A 22,973-nucleotide genomic window follows, 5' to 3' on the forward strand; every position below is an offset into this window, starting at 1 on the left:
AACACTGCCCTGAATTCTTCAAGGGATGTTTTGCATGGGCTTCAAAGGCAGGATGAGGCATTTAATGCAGACCAAGAGGCAGAGCTACAGAGAGACACCAGCTCTATTCTCTGGTAATCCCTACCCCCATGGGTAGGCAACCTAAGGCCCGGGGGCCGGATCTGGCCCAATCGCCTTCTAAATCTGGCCTGTGCACAATCCAGGAATCAGTGTTTTTACAGTGTCCTTTTACAGTGGCACCTTGGGTTTCATACGCTTCAGGTTACATATGCTTCAGGTTACAGACTCCACTAACCCAGAAATAGTGCTTCAGGTTAAGAACTTTGCTTCAGGATGAGAACAGAAATCGTGCAGCGGCGGCGCAGCAGCAGCAGGAGGCCCCATTAGCTAAAGTGGTGCTTCAGGTTAAGAACAGTTTCAGGTTAAGAACAGACCCCTGGAACGAATTAAGTATGTAACCAGAGGTACCACTGTATTTAAAATGCATCTCTGGGTTATTTGTGGGGCCTGCCTAGTGTTTTTACATGAGTAGAATGTGTTCTTTTCTTTAAAATGCATCTGGGTTATTTGTGGGGCATAGGAATTCGTTCATTTATTTATTTTTTCAAAATATAGTCTGCCCCCCCCCACAAGGTCTGAGGGACGGTGGACCGGCCCCCTGCTGAAAAAAATTGCTGACCCTGCTTGCCCCCAAGTGTACCAATTCATCTTTCTGACATAGCAACAGACCCGTTAATGTGCATAGCTGTCAACCTTCCCTTTTTGGGGGGGAAATTCCCTTATTCCAGCACCGTTTCCCGCTGCTATCCCGGATTGTTAGATATCCCATAGACTGACCCCGGGACAGGTGAGGCTGCTGATCCCTTATTTTCGAGGCTGCTGATCCCTTATTTTCGAGGCTGCTGATCCTTTATTTTCAAATCTGAAAGTTGACAGCTATGGTTAATGTTACAGATAGGTAGCCGTGTTGGTCTGCCATAGTCAAAACAAAAAAATTCCTTCCAGTAGCACCTTAAAGACCAACTAAGTCAGTTCTTGGTATGAGCTTTCGTGTGCATGCACACTTCTTCAGTATCTGAAGAAGTGTGCATGCACACGGAAGCTCATACCAAGAACTGACTTAGTTGGTCTTTAAGGTGCTACTGGAAGGAATTTTTTTGTTTTAGCTATGGTTAATGTGTGTGCTGTTACGCTTTGTGTGCTGCGGTGTGGAAGCTAGTGTGGCAGGCATGGCATTGTGCGGCTCACAGGTGAGACCTTTGTATTTTGTCAAAACATTTTGACTAGGTGCAATGTTTGTAGCCATGCCTTCGCCTCAGCATTGCGCTCTGCACGGTGCTCAGTGCCAACTGCTTCGCTGTTTAAATTGCTTACCACCTGTAAGAGTAGAACTCTTTACTTTTTCTAAATGGCTTACACAAGGGGGTTTTAAAAAGCCAAGTCACTTGTGCTTACTTAGCAGAGTGGCACACATTTCTAATTACAAAGGAATTCAAGGAGGGGGCAAAAATAACACAAGGTTACCTCCTGCAGTCCCATTCATTTTCTTCTGCACGCACCATGATGATTATTACTAAGCCAGTGCTAATTTCAAAAGCTTGAAGAGTAAACAAATACAGCAGGAAGAAGTAAAATGGGAGGTGGGGAGGCTCAGGCCGTGATCCTTATAATAATGATTGGGGTCTTTGCCGGGTGCCTAGTCTCATCTGTGAAATATATATTTTTTTTATTTAAATTATTTACAACTCTTTTTTCACACAATCCGAGAGCAAGAAGCATTAAAATACAAAAGAGCACTATTTCATGTAAATACAACATAATTACATCACCCAAGTCAAAGGCCACATATCATGGTTTTATGTTTTTATGTTGTTGCAAACTGCTGTGATATATTTTTGTGGTTTATTTATTTATTTCATAAATTCTGCACGCCGTTTGGTTGTAGGAAGCCTCAAGGAGGTTTTCAAAAATATAAAACAAGAAAATAAAAAAATTCGACCCTATTTCAAAACATCCAAAAATTAAAATACTAACACAGATTAAAATTATGGTACCTCGATTTTCTAAGCATCTGGGTAAGCATGTCTAGGCAAGAATGTTTTTAGCAGGCATCAAAAAGACTGCAGTGAAGGCATCTGCTGGATCTCAGTAGGCAGGAAATTCCACAGTGCCAGTGCTGCCACTAAATGATCTAATGCGGAATGGGTATTATGTGGCACCTGTATAGTGCCGCTTCTGCCAATCAAAACAGTCAAGTGGGCACGTGTGGGGTAAGGCGATCTCGTAGGTAAACTGGTCCCAAGTTTCTAAGTGCTTTTCATTCTAATGAACCTGGCCTGGTTCATTAGAATATCATATCAGCAACCCATGCAGGTCTCTGAGCCCAGGTGTATGCAGTGGCGTAGCGTGGGTTGTCAGCACCCGGGGCAAGGCAAGTAATTTGCGCCCCCTAACCTGTGGATTTGCACCCCCTAACCCGTGGATTTGCTTCCCCTAACCCTAACCCCCAGATGTTGCGCCCGGTGCGGCCGGCCCCCCCCGCACCCCCACGCTACGCCACTGGGTGTATGTGCTTACGAGGCCTCATTCCTGTCAGCAATCGTGCTGCAGCATTCTGCATTAACTGCAGTTTCCAGATCCAGCACGAGCGAAGCCCCACACAGAGCACATTGCTGTAATCCAGTCTTGAAGCAATCAGCAAATGAACTATTGTGGCAAGGCATTCCCAGTGCAGGAATAGCCATAGCTGTTGAACCAGCCACAGTTGGTAAAAGGCACTTCTAGCCACTTCTAGCTACCTGAGCCTCCAGTGACAGAGCAGGATGCAGAAGCACCCCTAATCTGCAAACCTCCTTTTTATAATATTTTTTATTTGGCATCGGAAGACCATCAATGCTGGTGCCACTTGTATCTAAGAGGAGAGGGCATTCTAGAATTGAGATATCACAACTGAGAAATGTTGGAGACTATTTCCTCTCCACGTGGTTTACTATCAGTTCCTCAAGGAACTCTTGAAGCCAGGGGGCTAGCTATATTCCTGACATGAGATCTGGGACCCATAATTTGTATCAGCAACAATGACTACACTGCTCTTGTGATTGTTCTTCAGCAACCCTTTGCAACCTGGTTTTCTCTGGCTGTTTTAGACTATAACTTCCATCAGCTTCTGTTAGCAGGTGCTGGCTAACCAGAGTGGTAGTCCAAAAAAATACCTGGAGGACACCTGGGTTAGTGGTCCCCTATTCATACTGTTCTAGCACTGCTTCATGTTCCATAAAATCTGAAAAATTGATATATTTTTCCTAATTGTAATGTGCTTGCACCTACAGTTCACCCCACCTACTCTGTGGGTTCTGCCTTTCCAACACCACGTTGATTGTACTGAAGGAGAATTAAACACATATATAAAATAAATGATTTCATAATGGATCAGATTCAAGGCTGTGGAAGCATATTTGGCAGTTTAGGTCTTGTTTTGAGAGACCCACCTCTTTTGTTTAATCTACACTGTTGTGTTTTGACTGTTTTACTAATTTTTTTTAATGTAATGATTCTATTGTCATAACTCATCCTGGGACCTTATGGTGGAGAGCAGGTAAAAAAAGTCTTATACATAAATAAATACTGTATACCACAATGCATTGATATTAATGTGCAGCAGGATCCTCTCATTTTGGTCACAGCATATGATGCTCATTTAAAAAAAAAACTTTTATTGATAAATGCAATACTTACAAACACAAACCAGAGCACTAAACACACTTATTATACATAGATACATACAATGGTACCTCGGGTTACATACGCTTCAGGTTACAGACTCCACTAACCCAGAAATAGTGCTTCAGGTTAAGAACTTTGCTTCAGGATGAGAACAGAAATCGTGCAGCGACGGCAGCGGGAGGCCCCAGTAGCTAAAGTGGTGCTTCAGGTTAAGAACAGTTTCAGGTTAAGAACGGACCTCCGGAACGAATTAAGTACTTAACCCAAGGTACCACTGTACACCTCTCAACTTAGATTACAAAAAAGAAAACAAACATACAAACTAAACACGCAGACATAAATCTTGACTTCCCTCCACCCATATGTGTCTTCCTTTGTTTCTTTTCTTCTTTTCGCTGTGTTCTCAATATTATTTTTGGCTATCTCATCTTATACCCATTTCTTCTTTTTACTCTATAAGTTTCATTCATTGCATATTGATATGTTAATACCAGAACAATGTTTTTTGATGTATTCCTTCATGCTAGTCCATCAGTTTTTGGTCTGATTGGCCTCTTACCACTGCTGTAAGTCTTGCTGATTCTATGATGCTCAAAATTTTGACTGATTTCATTGTCCAATAGCTCCAGTGGCGCAAATAAACATCCTCCTCCTGGGTAATGGCTTTCCCCTCTCTCTGGCCCTCCCTTTTGGACAGGATAAATGGCCAGGCAGCACAGACTCCCACATCCTCAGCGAAGAGTTTCTTTTCCTTAGCACAGGCTCCCTAAATGAGGGCAGAAAAGAAGCCGCAGAGCTCTTCTAGGGAGCACCGCGGGAGAAGCAGAGAGCAGGCCAATCAAGATGGCAGGAAGAAGGACAAAGTGGAACACAGCCGGAAGACTAGCAAAGAGAGGCAGCAGGAGCTAGGGAGAAGGAAGAGGGAAAAGGAGACCCAGAGCAGCCTTCAGGCAGACAACCAAGTCCACACTTCCACAGTAGTGGATGTGGATGATGTCGTGTCCTTTGAGGAGGAAATGGAGGTGATGGCCCTGCTTGAAAGCGAAAAGCAGGAGGAAGGTAAGGGGGCAAGTAGTTAAGGGGCATGCAAGACCATGGGGAGCTTAGAAGGGCTCCAGGATGTCCCCACTGAGCTTTTCTTACTATGCCAGAGTTTGAATCTACTGTGTCCTGCTGTAAAGGTAAAGGTACCCCTGACCACTAGGTCCAGTCGCGGATGACTCTGGGGTTTCAGCGCTCATCTCACTTTACTGGCCAAGGGAACCGGCGTTTGTCCACAGACAGCTTCCGGGTCATGTGGCCAGCATGACTAAGTCGCTTCTGGTGAACCAGAGCAGCGCACGGAAACACCGTTTACCTTCCCTCTGGAGCGGTACCTATTTATCTACTTGCACTTGATGTGCTTTCGAACTGCTAGGTTGGCAGGAGCAGGGACCGAACAATGGGAGCTCACCCCGTCGCAGGGATTCAAACTGCCGACCTTCCGATCGGCAAGCCTAGGCTCCGTGGTTTAGACCACAGCGCCAAATAATAGTCTGAAGAAGACTGCGGCTGCATAAGGTGGCCACTTACATTTCGCCAAAAAAAGGTAGGAAATGCATCACCAAAAAGGGGGCACAAATAATCACAGAGTGTGAATATAACATTGACATATATATGTGCATTTAGAAATAACTGCCATAATTTAAATTTGGTACATCTCTCCATAGTGGGGAAGACTAGATCAGGTAACAATTGTTGGTGGGGAACTTCAGGGCTTGCTCACCTTTCTAATGCCCTGGAGCTGGGACCCTTGTACCTTCAAATAGAGGGCTATCCTCTCACAAGTTTTCCAACAGAGGATTGTCTTCTGTAAAGTAGGATACGTGACCATAGTACCAACAACAGTGGCCTCCATCATCTTACAGTGTTTCCCCAGTAAGATTAAAGGTAACACAATGTCATCACATTCCATTTATGCAAGGGTCCCACATGTAGTAGCTAATTAAGTACACTTCATATTGTTCACAGCGTCTCCTGTGAGTGCAAATTAGAGCCATTTTTTAATGGTAGGTCAGAAGTCAAATCTCCCAATGGAGTTGCCCAGGTGTGAAAATGGGAAGGAGGGGGCTCATGTATGGATTCAATCGTGACATTTGAACTTGAATGCAGGACTCTTGGATCCATCTTCTGGGGCTTGCTCCAGGTTTGAGCTGGCCCCATGCAAAGCACCCTCTGTCAAGATTCCTTTCCATTGCTTCTGAGTCTAACTGCCTTTTTAAGTTCCTGCTGATGTGGTGCTGCTCTGAGGCATTGTGGGAAAAATAAATGGCAGCGAGACATAACTGCCCAGGCCTGATCAGAACACTGGATAACATTTACCGCAGGGCTTAGATCAGGCATTTGTGGTAGCAGTTGCCCATGGATGCCAGGTGCTGACACCAGCCCTCCCTGCCATCTGGCTGCCTGTGATTAATTAAGCTTAGCAAAACACGTAAGGAAAGGCTATTCTAGCAAGCAAGATTGGCAGAAAACCCACCCAAGTCCCAGACTACACGATCAGGCCTAACGGCACCAGGCTTCAGAAAGGAATAGGAAGCTGCTAGCTACCTGGCTCAGTAGTCCACACTGGCTGGCAGCATCTCTCTGAGGTTTCGACGTTGGGATCTCTCCCAGCTTCACAATCTTGAACCATCTGCATTGAAAGCAGATGCTCTACCACCTAATTCTGGCCTTCCTCAGATAAGGGATGCTGCTGTGCTAATGGCTTCCATAGACATCTGGCTGTCCACCATGATAAACAGAATGCTATTATTACCCCAGCATGCTCCAATTCTGTCTCTTGGGAAGCGCAAGCAGAAACTCCAATCCTGATTTTTAAAAGAACACTAGCAGATCCCCCCAAATCCAGGGATAATTCATACGGTCCGTCTCAAATGTTAATGTTAAGTCTCGCTGGGATGCTCAGAATTTCTGTCAGGTAGGGTTGCCTGGTCTCAGGAGAGGTCTAGCCAGAATCTAAGGGATTCTATATTGTTTTCTCACTGGGTTTGGATGTTTTGGCACTGACTCTGCCACACTGTACCCATTGGCTCTACCTGGTGGCACCACTAGGCTCTTCCCTAGACCAGGTAGGTGCCATCCTCCACATAATCTTTTACCCTGCCAATCGTCGCCACTTCCTTCATCTCCAAGTCTGGCTTCAAGAGACCAGACAATCCTAGGTCATCTGGACTTCCTTGGTTGAATTACCTTCCTAAAAGAACTACAAAGGACTGGGTCCTGACAGTCACAATCTTGTATTAATATTATATTTATATCCTGGTATTCATCTAGGTGCTGAAATGTATTGGGCCGGCCCTGGTAACAGGTGTGACCCCCCCCCCCCAAGACTGAGATGGAGCTAGCATGCAGCATTTTCCAAATGCAGGTTCTGGAGCTCTGCTATCATAAAGCTTTTGAGATGTCTATATGGTTCAAGTTTGGGTTATATATCAGGTTCCCACCAGAGTAAGTCACAGCCGGTGGTTTGGGTAACACATCAACTTCCCCCAAGAGCAAAAGACTGACAAAAATTTGGCAACCAAGTCAACAAAGATAATTTCCAAGGCTAGCCAGACTCCTTATTCAAGGTGTCAGCATGAGATCGGCTAAAGCTTACAGAGAAGGTAACAATTCTCACACAGATTGATGTTTTGGCATAAGTAGGCATGAGAAGCTGCCATTTTATAGACTAAATATAATTAAAGGCCTAGGCCAACAGGATTTTTCTGGGCTTTATCTGGGCATTTGAGGGACAATTGCTGGCCACTATCTTAATTCTTTTGACATGACAGCTTCCATTGCTTGGTAGTGGCTCCCTTTGTATGCTGTGGAATCAGCAACACACCCACCCATTTCAAATTTGCAGCACCCATCGCTAAGTGGTGTGGTGAGTGGGCATAATTTAGCACACATGTTTAAGAATCCAGTACAGGATTGGCTAGTAGAATAAATAATTACTGCATAGAGGTGGCAAAGAAGCGCCTCCAACTTTACACAAGGGTTACTAAATAATTCTTAGTGTGAGAATAGAGCTGTTACCAGACATAAGGTGGTTCCCGTGGAAGCTGGGCATTTTATCTCAATTCTTTCTCCACTTTTCTACCCTAGTTCCAAAATAGCCTGAGCCAGTCAGGCTACATTCAACCTCAATATTTATTGAGCATCTGATTTGTCCAATGACACAAGCAGGTTTCCATCTATGGGAAAGACCCTGTTTCATCACCTACTCTTTATCTGTTCCGCTGCAGGTACAAAGTCTCCAGGCCTGGGCATTTGTGAGTGGCTTCTTGTCATCCTTTCTCTGCTCCTCCTCATAGTCACGTTCCCCATTTCCATCTGGTTCTGCATGAAGGTAAGTCATTGGGGCTGTTGCACATGCAGGAACTACAACTTAGCAATGTCCAAAGTTCGCATACAGGCCCAGACAGAAGACCAAGCATCTTCTGCTGTGTGTACGACTCAATGTGAACGAGATTTTACAAAGGTGCTGTGTAAGTAAACAAGTAGTTCCAAATTGATGTGAGTGAAGCATCCATATATAGACCTCAGATAACACTAAACACTAATTCTTCCAGAAATTACAATCTGAATATCAAAGTCTTCACAAAGCCAAGAGTTCTGCCTGCTCACAGCAGTCTCCCTCCTCTATTTTATCATGTTCTAAATTGCCTATATTGTGAATAAAAGTACTAATGCCCACTTGGTCTTCTTTCACCTCAAGGTGCATTTCAAGTGGAGTATTTACTGCTACTCGGAGGCAAAGATAACGATAATTAATTTTGCTTCCATTTCATTTATATGCCCAAGATATACTAGAATTGTTCTCATTTGTAATCGTTTCTCCTTTCAGATGTAGTAGCTATTCTACACCATCTTACATAAACAGGGTACTTTGGAATAATCTAGGTAGGCTGAAAGAGCTTACCTTAGAAATAATGCCACTTACGTTTATTCAGCTTTCTTCTGCGTTTTCCTTCTGAGTTTAAAAAAAGTGAAGAGAATAAAAGAAGCTGGCAGACTGCCTGAAGATGAAAGGATGGGGGCTCTGTACCTTTAATAACTTTGCAGAATGGGGGATTTTTGCAAGGTGGAGTTTATCGTTCAGGAGCGCAATTAATTGTACTTGCCACGATTCCCCTTTCTGTACAACTCTAAAAAGATACAAAAGCCCTGTTTTCTTTTGCAGTTGGTCATGCAACTTACAAACATTCCTTGTGGTGGCTTGAATTGCAGGGAAGAAGATAGCATGTAGGTGTAGACTATAGCAAACACTGTGCAAACACTCCCACAATCAGACATGAGGCATAACAATGTTTGGTTCCTTCCATTGCTGGCCCCTTCAGACAGCCAACTCCTCACACGGGCCAGAGCCTCTGCACATGGTGTTTTTAAGAAACTAAGCCAGAAAAAAGCAAGTGAATCTCTCTTAATCCTCAGTCACAAACACTGGTGGCCAGTTGGAGGCCCCTTTAGCCTCACATTCTACACTGATCCATATCCTACATTGAAAACATGCCCCCCCCCCAAATCCTGGGGAAAGTAGTTTGTTATGGATGCTGGGAACTGCATTGCACTTCCCAGGATTCTTGGGGGAAAGTCATGCATTTGAAATGTGCTTGAAATGCATGGTGGCTGTGAAACAGAAGATGATTCCTCCCACTCAACAAAGACTCGTCATCACTTTACATTTGCTGCAGCTGGCGGCACCAGGCATTTCCATTCTCGTGGGCTTTTAGAGCAGAGGTTTCCACACGGTACGTAGTTCCGCTTTATCTTACAGATTCCCACCATCCATTTTTCCATGACAGATTGTACGGGAGTATGAAAGAGCCATTTTGTTTCGATTTGGACGCCTTCTTCGTGGAAGGCCCAGAGGGCCCGGTAAGTATAGAACTATCAGCCTTTCAGGAAGCCTCAGGTTATGTACCAGCTGGGGAAGTTCTGGGGAGCCAAATAAAGGTAAAGGGACCCCTGACAGTTAAGTCCAGTCGCAAACGTTTCTGGGGTTGTGGCGCTCATCTCGCTCTACAGGCCGAGGGAGCTGGCGTTTGTCCACTTCCGCAGACAGTTTTTCCGGGTCATGTGGCCAGCAGGACTAAGCCGCTTCTGGCAAAGCCAGAACAGCGCACGGAAATGCCGTTTACCTTCCCACCGGAGCGGTACCTATTTATCTACTTGCACTGGTGTGCTTTTGAACTGCTAGGTTGGCAGGAGCTAGGACCGAGCAACGGGAGCTCACCCCATTACAGGGATTCGAACCGCTAACGTTCCATCTGGCAAGTCCAAGCGGCACACTGGTTTAAACCACAGCGCCACCCACGTCCCTCCAGGGAGCCAAATACCTTCCTCCACACCGCTCTGCTTGGCTCTTGGAAGTCTTTCAAGGCAATTCCTCTTCCTAATCTGCACTTTCTGACCCCAGGCTGTGTCCTTCAGTAGCTGTGCACCCCTCACCTCTGCAACTGCTGTTGCTTGCCTGCTTAGAGAGATGTGCGTGGGTGAGCACAGCCCTCTCTGATATTTGAACAGCAGGCTCCATTTCAGTGAGGCAAAGGTCAGAATCCCACCTGCTGCTCTTCCCACTTTTGCCCATTAGGAAATGCAGCCCTCAGGCTGGAAAAGGTTCCCTGCCCCCATTACATGCCATTGCACATAGTGGCCTGATTGCGGATCACACCATTGGTGCTCAAGAAGCTGAACTTGACATTTAGATGGACCCTCCCCATGGCTGAGTTGAGAAACAGTTGCCTGTGCAGTTTTGTACAGTTATACCATGAGCATTGTATGAAGGAAAGGTACTGTCCCCTTTCCTCCTTCAAAGTCACATGCTGGTCTTTGTTAAATTCTCTACCTGGTAAGCTGAAGCGCAGGGACACGGGTGGCTCTGTGGGTTAAACCACAAAGCCTAGGACTTGCTGATCAGAAGGTCAGCAGTTCGAATCCCTGTGACAGGCTGAGCTCCCGTTGCTCAGTCCCTGCTCCTGCCTACCTAGCAGTTTGAAAGCACGTCAAAGTGCAAGTAGATAAATAGGTACCGCTCTGGTGGGAAGGTAAACGGCGTTTCCGTGCGCTGCTCTGGTTCGCCAGAAGCGGCTTAGTCATGCTGGCCACATGACCCGGAAGCTGTACGCCGGCTCTCTCAGCCAATAAAGCAAGATGAGCACCGCAACCCCAGAGTCGGTCACGACTGGACCTAATGGTCAGGGGTCCCTTTACCTTTACCTTAAGCTGAAGCACACATCAGTTAGTAAAGCTTTATGATTATGGCTACTTCAAATGTTCATTACCTTTGGTCCGCATTTGTGGAGGGATGAGAGAAGAGGTCCCCATGTATATATGTAGACTCAGGCAGGGGAAATGCAACAAGCTGGTATGGCAGGCTGCACAGGTGAGGAGGGCACGGTTTAGGGAGAGTGCTTGGATGAAGAGACCAGGCAGGACAGACGATGCCCAGGCACTGATGTGAGCCCATTATGGGGCCCATGAAACCACTAGTTTCTTCAGGGCAAATAACCCTCATTATAAGAAATAGGACAATCATGACTCAGGATTGTTAGACAGATGAATGAGAAAGAGAATTTTGCTGAATGAGCCAGCACCGTTGGGTCAATTAAACGCAATTAAAGACACAATTGAGATCAAAGTTATCAGCATTTACCCCACGGGCTGGAAAAATAAACAACTTTAGGTTCCTTTGAACAAGTCTGAAACTGGAGGCCAGAAAGTTTGTCAGAACATCTCCCCATTGTTTCTGTTCAGATTTGTAGCACTTCAGAAACCTGTTTGAACAGAAAGAGCAGCAAAACTAAAATTACTGTGTCTGTGTATACATGCACGATCAATCTCTCTTTCTCTCTCACACACACACTGATGTAAAAAATGGGGATTGGCTTTTGCTGCCCAAGTCCCCTAAGTCCATGATCGGTCAGAGAAGAATGGATGGAGGCAGGATCCAGTGGAAAGCAAGACAGATAATTATTTTTCTGTTGCAACAAAGTTCCCTCCCTTCCTACCAAGGAGGAAGAGACCCTGAACAAAAATGTGCAGGAACCTGTAAGTACTTTTGACATTGCCCAACCCCCTTAGCCAAAGACCACCCCAAAATTATCATACATACATCATAGGAGGTGGTCTACAGCAGAAATTCTGTCTGCCAGGATACCTGATAATGGTCACTGATTGCATTACCTGGGCACTCTGGCCATTCTTTTGTGATGGTTAATACTTTAGTTCTTGAATCCAGGTCACTGGCTAACCCTATTCAGACACAAATACGCCCTTAAGACAGGATGCATAAGCAAAAAGGCAATGGGAAGGCTTTCCCCATTTGCCTCCCTTACTGCAGAGGAATATTTCAGCTACATGATTTATATATATATATTTAGATATGTGTGAATATTTATTCTCTATTTGAGACCTTAGAATTCTTACAACAACACACACCTCTGTTCTACATCTTCGGATTCCAAAAAAGCACTGCTGCCTAACTAAAAAAGGCTGAATTCTCTACCTATTCAGTCCAGGCCTATTACCTTTTGCATTAAGAAATGTGAGTTTTCTTCTTTATTTACACCATCCAGCTTGCAAGTGCTGCTGTTCTCTTTCTCCTAACAGGATTATTCCTTTTCCTACCATGTTTGGACACCTACCACAAAATAGACCTTCGCCTCAAAACCTTAGAGATCCCTTTCTATGAGGTAAGAGAGACACAGTCTGCCCCGTCTGCTCTTTGAGCTTGTTTGCAGGAGGCAAATGCAGTAGAAGTTTACTTAGATTCACCATTCCAATTAATTAGGAAGCCTCTGGTTCAAATCTCACCTTGGCTATGAACTAAATACATTGCTTTTCAGCAAGCCATTTGACTCAGCCTCACTCCCAGCCCAATAATTATACTGATCTACCTAAAGGGACAGTTGTAGGATTACTTAACGTAAAGGAAGGCTGTAGATCAGTGACAGAACATCTGCTTTGCATGCGGAACATCCCAGGATCATTCCCTGACATCTCCAGCAAAGGTTAGGAATCTACACAGTCTGATGTTTATTTGTTAATACAGTGGTAGCTCAGTTTACGAACTTAATCCATTCCAGAAGTCCATTCTTAAACCAAAACCGTTCTTAAACCAAAGCATGCTTTCCGTAATGAGGCCTCCCGTTGCCGGTGCCCTTCCACCGTTCAGATTCCATTCTTAGACTGAGGGAAAGTTCTCAAACCAAGACACTATTTCCGGTTTTGCAGAGTTTGTAAGCCAAATCGTTCTAAAACTGGACTGTTCTTAAACCAAGGTACCACTGTACCGTATTGGCCCGAATATAAGTTGCACCCGAATATAAGCTGAACCTTTAAATTCGGGGGGGGGGCGGGGAGAGAAAAAGACAACACCCGAATATAAGCCACTCCCTTAAAATTCCGCAGGTGCTCACAGCCATTCTGCAGTATCGTAAAAGCCCATTTTTGTAAAGTTGCAAATTTAAGCCGCACTTTCAACTTTTCACGGTTGGAATTTGGGGGGGAAGTGAGGCTTATATTTAGGCCAATACGGTACGTAGAAACAGCTCAGTCCAGCCCAGGGCTGGAATCAGATTTCCTGTTATTTTTCCATTGACAAAACTGTACTTTATTGTTATAGATTTGGGGGGACCCTGCAAAAAACAACAACCCTAGGAATGAATAAATGCTAGGATTTTGATTAATTGGGATATGGATTAAAGTACAAGCTGCCGAGCTGTGCCAGACAGGGTATCCCTGGGCTGGCTTCTACAAAGCAGCCTGGCTGGCTTAGTGAAGAACAAAAGGTGTTGTTGGGCCACTGGAGAAGGAGATGTTACCAAAGTGATGGGGTGTTTGAGGCGACAGGAAAAGGGATTTTTGAGCAAGGGTTGCTGGGAAGGAAAAGCAGGAAGAAGAACTGAGATCCATCTTTAGAGGAGGCTGGCTGCAGAGATGCCTTGGGCTATAGGGCCACACTATAGGGACAAACCCCTCTTGAAATGACTGTGCAGTAAGACCTGGACTCCCTCCAGGCAGACGGAAGGTGTGAATAGGTGAATAAACCATATTTCTTAAAGCCACAACAGTCTCTGCTGCGTCTTCAATTCTCCAAAGGAACACAGACCCTGGGTGAGTGCCTGGTACCCCATGGGCTCTTGCCACCACTCGGCAGACAGGGGGGCAGGCACCCAGCTTTCATAACATTCTATTGCAGGGGTGGGCAAGGTTTACCTCACCTGGGCTGGTTCACTCCAGCAGAGATCCCTCTGTGGGCTGGATTGCGCGCGCAAGTACGCACGCCTGCGATTTCTGGCGTCTGCACAGATGCGATTTCCGGCGCATGCGCAGATGTGATTTCTGGTGCCATCCCCGCGCCACACTGCACCCATTTAGTGCAGCACACCGGGACTCGTTGGTTAAATGACCGCCGTGGGCTGCTTGTGGCCCATGGGCCTTAGGTTGCCGACCCCTGTTCTATTGGATGGTCACACAATGCCTTCTGCTTGCCCTAGACCATAACCAAGGACATGGCAAGTCTAGAAATAGATACCATCTGTTACTATCGGATGGAGAATGCCACACTCGTCACGACCACCCTCGCCAACCACTCAAAGGCAATCCAGCTGCTCGTGCCGACCATCGCAAAGCGCTTTCTGGCACAGCGGTCGCTCACAGACATCCTGATGGAGAGGAAGAGCATCAGCCAGGAGATAAAGGTGGGTTGGCTGTAGCGCTGTACAGAGGACATGGTGGGGAAGTCCATCACTCAGGGTGGGAGGCTTGCTACAAGCCGAACTGGGGAAATGGTATGGTAACCAATGAAAGGACACGAGGGAAATGCTTCTGCCTTGCTATTGGGCACCTTCTCCTTCCAGAAAGTGGCTTTACAGTACGTAAACGCAGAACTGCCTTGCAAGATCCACCCAGGGCAGCATTTCCTTTCAAACAACAGCAGCAGCAACCAGGCACTATACTGCCTCCAAATATAGGGTTGCCAACTGACCAGGTGAACCAGCTTACTCCTGCACCCCTCCTGCACCTTTAAGAACAGCTTGGCTTGCAGAAACTAGAAAGTGATGCTTTGAATACCATGGTGATAAATGTCCTGTTTTATGAACTGCACATTGTCTTAGTCTATTCTGGTTGATAGGGAGAGACCATTTTATAAATATAAGATTAACTGCATGCCCTTTTAGTGAAGTGAATGGCTAGAGAGGCCTTTTTCTCCCTATCATAGTAGACCTTTAAGTGGCCCAGTAAATGATTGGCAGTTAGGTTTGGGGCAGACAAAAGGTAATAGACTTGCTCCAGTTTAGGTAACTTTAGGAAGGAATCTGACAAATTAAGGATTGACCTATAATCAGCTAGTAGCCAAGGTGGGAGAAAAGGGAACCTTTTTGAAAAAGCTGTAATCCTTTATTGAATAGCTCTGTGCTCACCTAACTCAGGGTAGCTTTACTCCTTGGTTTGCAACAAGGAGACAGCCATCACGACTAGAGCACTTCTCACTGGAAATGTTAGGACACTGCTGTTTTTGCATTTTTAAGTTGCTCATCCATCATATAAAGCTGCTGCCAATAAGAAGACACTTTTTTTGCAGGTGGCTGTGGACGCCATCACCTGTCAGTGGGGGATCAAGGTGGAAAGGACAGAAATGTAGGTATGAAATGTGAGATCTGCAGAAATAATTAGGTGACAAAATATCAGGAGTCTCTGAGACGTTTCACTATTGTTAATGCCGCCTCTATGAGTATAATCAGTTTTTGTTATTTCTCCCCTTGAACAATCCCTGGACATAGGGGTCACCCTGGTACAAGCCACCATTTTGTGGGCCTCCTTTATCCTTCTGCTGCTATCTCTCGCAGATGCACAGCTAGCTCTTCGCCCATCTGTTTTGACACGGCTGTGGGTGAAAGGGGTTGATTTTGATGACCAGAAATGTAAGAGGATCTGCTTAAAAACTGGCAGCTCAGAGCACCAAAAGTTACCCCATTCCTGCAGTTTTATGGATCTACATATGGCCAGAAAGGCTACAGCTGACCAACTCTCCATTTGTTTAGAGGCACCTTGGACAAACTTTTGAGGAGCTCCCATTTTGCTATGATATCCTCAAGTCTGAGAGGTGTTCTTCTCACTGATCACAGTGAGGGCAGAATAAGAATTGCCTCCTGTCCTGATCCCAGCACTGAATCAGTTTGGTGCCATCCAGATGTATTGCTCAGCCTTCCTGGTCTGTCAGTTTTCCACTGCTCCTGCAATCCTGCTAGGGAAATGGAACAGGATGAAAAAAGCTGAGGTTTTATTGGGTTGGTGGGAGCCAGAGTCCAGCAACAGTGGGAGGGCAACAGGTTCTTGATTCAAGAGCTATGGGAAGTGTTTGTGTATATATGCAGCCATGGAGGACATCCTAGGGCCATTTAAAACTTCTTCAGGGCATTCCTACAGCAATGGCAAATGTCCCCTTTCCTAACAGAACAAATGAGAATGAATCTGACACAGGGATACATCCCACTGCCAATGTAAATGTCGCTCGAGTTGCTAACAAATGAGTAGGCCCACTTAGGAGTGACCACGAGAGGGATATTCAGCCACTGACTGGATTTTCACAAAACAAATGAAATACCGTGGAAATCCCTGAAACGAGAAGTAATCGACTAGAAATATTATCTTATAGAAATAAACTAAATAATAAAAATCAAAAAGTTTTAAGGCTTTGTTCAATTCTAGTTTTTTCTAATTTTTACCTTAAACTTTTTAAAACCATTATTTCATTTGTTTTGTGCCATTTCTCTGTTCCGTGACTGTCTTTTTTTCTACTAGTGACTGGCTTTTCAGCTGGCACCCAAGACAAAGGTCCCATTTAACCTGATAACTAGCTGGCCAGTTGGCCAGCCATCCATGTAGGCATGCTGATAGCTAGCACTCATTTTCCCCTCATGTAGTACAAAGTTTCCTTCCTGAGCTAAATGGTTGTCTTAACCACAGTGGCTATATTTCCCCTCCACCCTCTGCATACCAGCTGCTGGCAATCACAGGTGGACAGAGTGCTGCCATTCTCAGGTCCTGCTTGCAATCTTCCCACAGGCATCTGGTTGGCCCTGTGAGAACAGGGTGCTGGACTAGATAGGCCATTGGTCTGATCCAGCAGCCAGGCTCTTCTTGTGCTCTTAAACAGAAAATCATTTACAGTGGTACCTCTGATTGCGAACGGGATCCGTTCCAGAGGCCCCTTCGCAACATGAAAAGCCTGCAACCTGAAGCACTGTATCTGCACAGGTGTGCAGCACGATTTGGTGTTTGTGTGCATGCGCGAAGCGCAATTTAGCGCTTCTGCGCATGCGCGAGCGGCGAAACCCAGAAATAAGCCTTTCCGGTACTTCCGGGTCACCTCAGGACGCATCCTGAAAAAAATGTATCATGAAGCAAACGTAACATGAGGTCTGCAATTTAGGTCTGCAGTCCCAGATTTCATTAATTTCATTAATTTCAGTAAAGATGTGCGGTTGCCAACAGAGCTTCAGGAGTCACTGGCTGCACAAGCCGAAGCCCAGAGACAGGCCAAAGTGAGGGTAAGGCAATACACTGACACGGTATGTTTTTTTATTACTGGAAGCTACGGGCAGGAGGGAGCTATGGGAGAGAGATGCTGTCCTCCCAAGCTTGCTTCTCTTCAGGTCTCATCAGACAAGTGTTGGCCATGGTTCTGCCTGCATCTCACAGCACATGGGAGTGGGTCACCGGTCAAAACTAATTCTGTTGGTTATCCAGCTCTTGTTAATCTAAAGCAGGCACCCCCAAACTTGGCCCTCCAGATGTTTTGGGACTACATTTCCCATCATCCCTAGCTAACAGGACCCGTGGTCAGGGATGATGGGAACTGTAGTCCCAAAACATCTGGAGGGCCGAGTTTGGGGATGCCTGATCTAAAGCAATGAGCCCTTCTTGTTTGCGCTAGTTAATTTATAGGTACTTAATGTAAATCCATTTCCTTTGGCTGGAAACCTAAGAGATGGAGGAGGTACAACATGAAAGCTGTTTGGGAGCTGCACTGGAAAACAGAAGCTCCAGACTGTTTCAATTCTACGCAGCACAAGAATGAAATAAATTTATTCCACGCTAACCCTGCATGCTTTCCTTTGAGCTGTCGGAAACAAAATGGAAATTGAAGCGATGTGGCACCCAGGGAAATATCACCACATGTAACACACTTCAAAACATCCAATATAAAGTCAGGTAATAAGTGACTTTATATTGACTTTTCTTCCTTTATCCAGAGATTGGGAAAATCCTATTCCATTGACATGGGAGTATGGGCTGCCACTTGAATAAGATATTGTCTGGATGCTGTCCCTTATAAGCTACTTGTTCACCTGTGGTAGGAATTAATTACAAGTTTCTTCTCAATATCCCCACCCCCCATTTTATTATTTTTTTATAGGAAAACAGTGCTATTTTACTAAAAAAGGAAAAAAAATGCAAGGAGATAAATCACTTATCCCTGCCCTCCTCCGTATAGGAACAAATGCTGACTAATAAGAGGAAATAACCTCAGGAAGAACCAACGCCCAGAACCTGCACATAAGTAGTATCTAATTAACACTGGAGGGCTTTTACTCAGTTGAACTTGCTTCTGAGGAAACATTAGAGGTGGTTTTTGGCCTTGAGGGTGAGCATTCAATGTAGCACTATTTTAAGTGCTGTGCAGAACCTGTTTTCGTTAGCTGACGAACAGCGTTGCTTCTACAACACTGAAGGGCACCATTATAGAAGGAACCACAGGCGGTACTCAACAAAGTTTTACTCAGGGCAGACCCATTGAGATTCTTAAACACATCAAAGTTAGTCCCATTGATATCAAGGGGTCTACTCTGACTAAAACTTCATTGCCTCCTGCCCCAAAGGAAGATCTTCTAAATACCTTGTGTTCTAGGTCATAGCTGCTGAAGGAGAAAAGGCTGCTTCCGAATCGCTGAAGGTGGCAGCAGAGGTGCTTTCCCACACACCAGCCGCCCTCCAGCTCCGCTACCTTCACATGCTGCAAAGCCTGTCTGCAGAGAAGCCGTCCACCTTTATTCTTCCTTTCCCCCTTGACCTCATGAATCCTTCATCAGGAGACAACATGAAATCCACAGGCTGCAACCATTCTTCAGATATCGCCAGCAACCCAGAGGCTCCAAAGACGAAGGATTCCCCAATGTTGTAGGACTAAACCAGGTGCAGCATCTAGGCCTCTCTGTCTAGCTCCTCAGGCCGTAACCCATTGCCTAGTCCATAATTCGTACCCACCTGCTTTGCACCCTCCTGAAGTGTTTTTGCCTGGCTGAAATGTGCCCTTGAACTCACCTGGAAGGAGGATAAGAGTCTGTGTAGTATTAGTCTATGTAGGAACTCCCTACTGGATGAAGGCAAAATTCGTAGCTGTTGCTCTGCCCGCGTTTGCCCTGGGCCCCATTCACTGCTAGAATGCGGCCCCTTGGAGGCTGCTTATGAAGCAATGTGGCCCTTGGTCTGAAAACATTTTGCCACTCCACTACAGGAATTCGGCAGAATAATCTGCATTTCAAACTTGCTGATGTAGTCATGGTTGATCCTCTATTGGGCCCCCTGTAATTAAATCTGCTTAAACTTTTAAACTCCTGAACTAAGAGGTCAGCAGCTGGGCTACATATGATGAGGGCGGCTGCTTTGCCACCAAGTGTATAAAACAGGGAATTGCAGCCCAGCCCCATTTTTTCAAATGTGTATTTGTTTCTTTCCACATTGTATTTTAGATGCACAGTCAAAGCTTGCTAGGTGTCTAACCATCCCCATGTGATATTATTCCCCGTTAAAATCCAATACCGAGTTCAAATTAATATTTTGCCATAAAGCTCACTGGGTGACTCTGAACCAGTCATAATTGCTCAGTAGAGACATCACCTTGCCAACAAAGGTCCGTATAGTAAAAGCTATGGTTTTCCCAGTAGTGATGTATGGAAGTGAGAGCTGGACCATCAAGAAGGCTGATTGCCGAAGAATTGATGCTTTTGCATTATGGTGCTGGAGGAGACTCTGGAGAGTCCCATGGACTGCAAGAAGATCAAACCTATCCATTCTTAAGGAAATCAGCCCTGAGTGCTCACTGGAAGGACAGATCGTGAAGCTGAGGCTCCAGTACTTTGGCCACCTCATGAGAAGAGAAGACTCCCTGGAAAAGACCCTGATGTTGGGAAAGATGGAGGGCAGAAGGAGAAGGGGACAACAGAGGACGAGATGGTTGGACGGTGTTCTCGAAGCTACCAATTAAAAGGGGTGTAGATGTTGGGAAAGATTACGGGCACAAGGAGAAGGGGATGACAGAGGACGAGATGGTTGGACAGTGTTCTCAAAGCTACCAGCATGAGTTTGACCAAACTGCGGGAGGCAGTGGAAGACAGGAGTGCCTGGTGTGCTCTGGTCCATGGGGTCACAAAGAGTCGGACATGACTAAACGACTAAACAACAACAGGGACGGAGAAAGCTAATGCATGTTTCCTTTTAACATCTTGGATGAAGGGCTGGATAATAAGCTCACCCGTTGGGCGTTCCTGTTCTCTAGTCATTCCATTCCTTGTCCCTATTTCAAAAGGCAGATTTCATTGCAAGATACGAAGATAAGAAGTGTTGGTGGTGGAGCGCAAGAAGCTTAAGGCCTCCCACCTCCTTGGGCCTGAAAATGGTGTGTCCTGCCTGAGGCAGTTCACAGAGTGAAAGTGAGCTGCACAGCACAAACGAAGTTTGGGAACTTGCTGCGAAAGCTCTTTGCTGTCTGTTTGCTTTAATTGTTAATTGGCTCAGGGAGTAGCCTTCCCTTCCCGTCTATCATTAAAGCCAACAGAGGTGGGACACCATCTGTGTCTCTTTCAGCAGAGGGACAAGGATTGGGCTGGGCCTGGACAGTGCAGGCTGGCTGTGCCATCAGCAGCCCAAGAGTCTCAGACTCATTTTCTAAGCCTCCAGTAGAGATGATTTAGTGGAAGGAGCAAAAAAACAAATGGGTGGTTTCTTCCAAGCGCAAGGAAAACACGGGAGGACCGGAGTGGGGCTTCCTCACAAACACAACTTGAGCTTAGCCCTTGTTCTGTTCTGTTGTTCCCATCAAAACAAAAGAAAAACTTTGAACACAAAATGGCAAATTCTGCAAAAGAATAAACTCAAGCTAGTCAACAAATGCATCTAATATGTGCTAAATCCGAGGTATATTCAGGGCCAGGTGGAACCTTCTTACTTGATCAGCTCTTGCTAAGAGCTTTTAGAATGGTAAATTTTGTCTGCTGTTCTTATTGTCAGCCTCACTGCTACTTGTTTTAGTATTTTTGTGGTTTTTACGTGCTCTGATATTATGTGAACTTTGTTAACATCGCCCTTGGAGACTCTGGGCTGAAAAGCAGCCTATTATATTTTTTATAGTAGTAGTAATAATAATAATAAATATAATCTTCTGAATATGCAAATTTCCTTTCTTCCTTTAACAATTGCAGCAGGTAGTGTGTCCTTCCTTTCTCTGGCACTGGCCTCTGGTATTAAAAATATTTCTAAAATAAGCAAGCAGGCATTATTTCCTATAATTTCCTATATATTTCCTTTTAGAAGACATCTGAAGGCAGCCCTGTTTAGGGAAGCTTTTAATGTTTGATGCACTATTGTATTTTAATATTTTGTTGGAAGCCACCCAGAGTGGCTGGGGAAACCCAGCCAGATGGGTGGGGTATAAATAATAAATTATTATTATTATTATTATTATTATTATTATTATTATTATTATTATTATTATTATATTGCAAGGCTCCTTCATCTCTGACTACCACCATGGTCCCTCGCTTGCCTTCATTGCAGTTGCCCAGCTTTTGGGGCAGGATTAAAGCTACAGCAACCAAAGCAGTTTGGGAGGAAAAGCACTCCAGCCTGAGTGATGTTGCATTTCCTCCAGCATCTACCGTATTTTTCGCCCTATAAGACGCACTTTTTCCCCTCCAAAAATGAAGGGGAAATGTGTGTGCGTCCTATGGGCCGAATGCAGGCTTTCCCTGAAGCCTGGAGAGCGAGGGGGGTCGGTGCGCACCGACCGCTCTCGCTCTCCAGGCTTCAGGAAGCTATCCACTAGCCGTGGGAGACCCAGCTCTCCCAAGGCTAGCGGAGACCTTGCCGGCACCCAGAGGCTTGGGGCGCGCTGAGCTCAGCACGCCCCAAGCTTTGGGATTAGCGTAGCACTCTGCTAGCCTTGGGATAGCCGCGCGGCTCTCCCAGGGCTAGCGGAAACATTGCCAGCACCCAGAAGCTTGGGGCGCGCTGAGCTCCGTGCGTCCCAAGCTTTGGGATTAGCGCAGCACTCCGCTAGCCCTGGGAGAGCCGCGCAGCTCTCCCACGGCTAGCGGAGACCTTGCCGGCACCCAGAAGCTTGGGGCGCACTGAGCTCCGTGCGCCCCAAGCTTTGGGATTAGCACAGCGCTCCGCTAGCCGTGGGAGAGCTAGCGTGGCTCTCCCAGGGCTAGCGGAGAACTTGCCAGCACCCAGAAGCTTGGGGCGCGCTGAGCTCCGCTCGCCCCAAGCTTCGGGATTAGCGCAGCGCTCTGCTAGCCTTGGGAGAGCCGCGCAGCTCTTCCAGGGCTAGCGGAGACCTTGCCGGCACCCAGAAGCTTGGGGCGCGCTGAGCTCCGCTCGCCCCAAGCTTCGGGATTAGTGCAGCGCTCTGCTAGCCTTGGGAGAGCCGCGTGGCTCTCCCAGGGCTAGCGGAGAACTTGCCAGCACCCAGAAGCTTGGGGCGCGCTGAGCTCCGCTCGCCCCAAGCTTCGGGATTAGCGCAGCGCTCTGCTAGCCTTGGGAGAGCCGCGCAGCTCTTCCAGGGCTAGCGGAGACCTTGCCGGCACCCAGAAGCTTGGGGCGCGCTGAGCTCCGCTCGCCCCAAGCTTCGGGATTAGTGCAGCGCTCTGCTAGCCTTGGGAGAGCCGCGTGGCTCTCCCAGGGCTAGCGGAGACCTTGCCAGCACCCAGAAGCTTGGGGCGCGCTGAGCTCCACGCACCCCAAGCTTTGGGATTAGCGCAGCGCTCCGCTAGCCCTGGGAGAGCCGCGCGGCTCTCCCAGGGCTAGCGGAGACCTTGCCAGCTCCGCTCGCCCCAAGCTTCGGGATTAGCGCAGGGCACCTGGGGGGGGAAATAATTTTTTTCCCTTTATTTCCCTCCCAAAAAACTAGGTGCGTCCTATGGGCCGGTGCGTCCTAT

The 22,973-nt window shown here is 46.3% G+C and overlaps 2 protein-coding genes across 3 annotated transcripts in view; both read left to right on the top strand.

The window, feature by feature from the left end:
* LOC310846793 (sterol O-acyltransferase 1-like) overlaps window positions 1-22,973 on the top strand; it is a 161,066-nt gene that overhangs the window by 303 nt on the left and 137,790 nt on the right. The window lies entirely within an intron of this gene.
* Window positions 10-21,197, top strand: NPHS2 (NPHS2 stomatin family member, podocin). Of its 2 annotated transcripts, none has more exons than XM_083743962.1 (9): window positions 10-847; window positions 4,347-4,782; window positions 7,995-8,098; window positions 9,555-9,627; window positions 12,361-12,443; window positions 14,250-14,453; window positions 15,338-15,393; window positions 17,228-17,306; window positions 18,668-21,197. In XM_083743962.1, the coding sequence occupies exons 2-9, from the start codon at window positions 4,494-4,496 to the stop codon at window positions 18,938-18,940; spliced, it is 1,161 nt and encodes a 386-aa protein (XP_083600088.1). In that variant the 5' UTR covers window positions 10-847; window positions 4,347-4,493; the 3' UTR covers window positions 18,941-21,197. The 2 variants fall into 2 exon arrangements, with proteins under 2 accessions (XP_083600088.1, XP_083600089.1); XM_083743963.1 differs by having other exon boundaries at window positions 4,421-4,782.

The sequence above is a fragment of the Podarcis gaigeae genome (assembly GCF_964106915.1).
Source record: "Podarcis gaigeae genome assembly, chromosome: 6".
NCBI classification, from domain to species: domain Eukaryota; kingdom Metazoa; phylum Chordata; class Lepidosauria; order Squamata; family Lacertidae; genus Podarcis; species Podarcis gaigeae.

Excerpts from the sequence above, each read along its gene's own strand:
- NPHS2 (XM_083743962.1), top strand. The coding sequence starts at position 4,494 with ATGAGGGCAGAAAAGAAGCCGCAGAGCTCTTCTAGGGAGCACCGCGGG. Across the intron at positions 8,099-9,554 it reads CCATCTGGTTCTGCATGAAG|ATTGTACGGGAGTATGAAAG; the intron begins GTAAGTCATTGG and ends TTTCCATGACAG. Across the intron at positions 12,444-14,249 it reads TAGAGATCCCTTTCTATGAG|ACCATAACCAAGGACATGGC; the intron begins GTAAGAGAGACA and ends TGCTTGCCCTAG.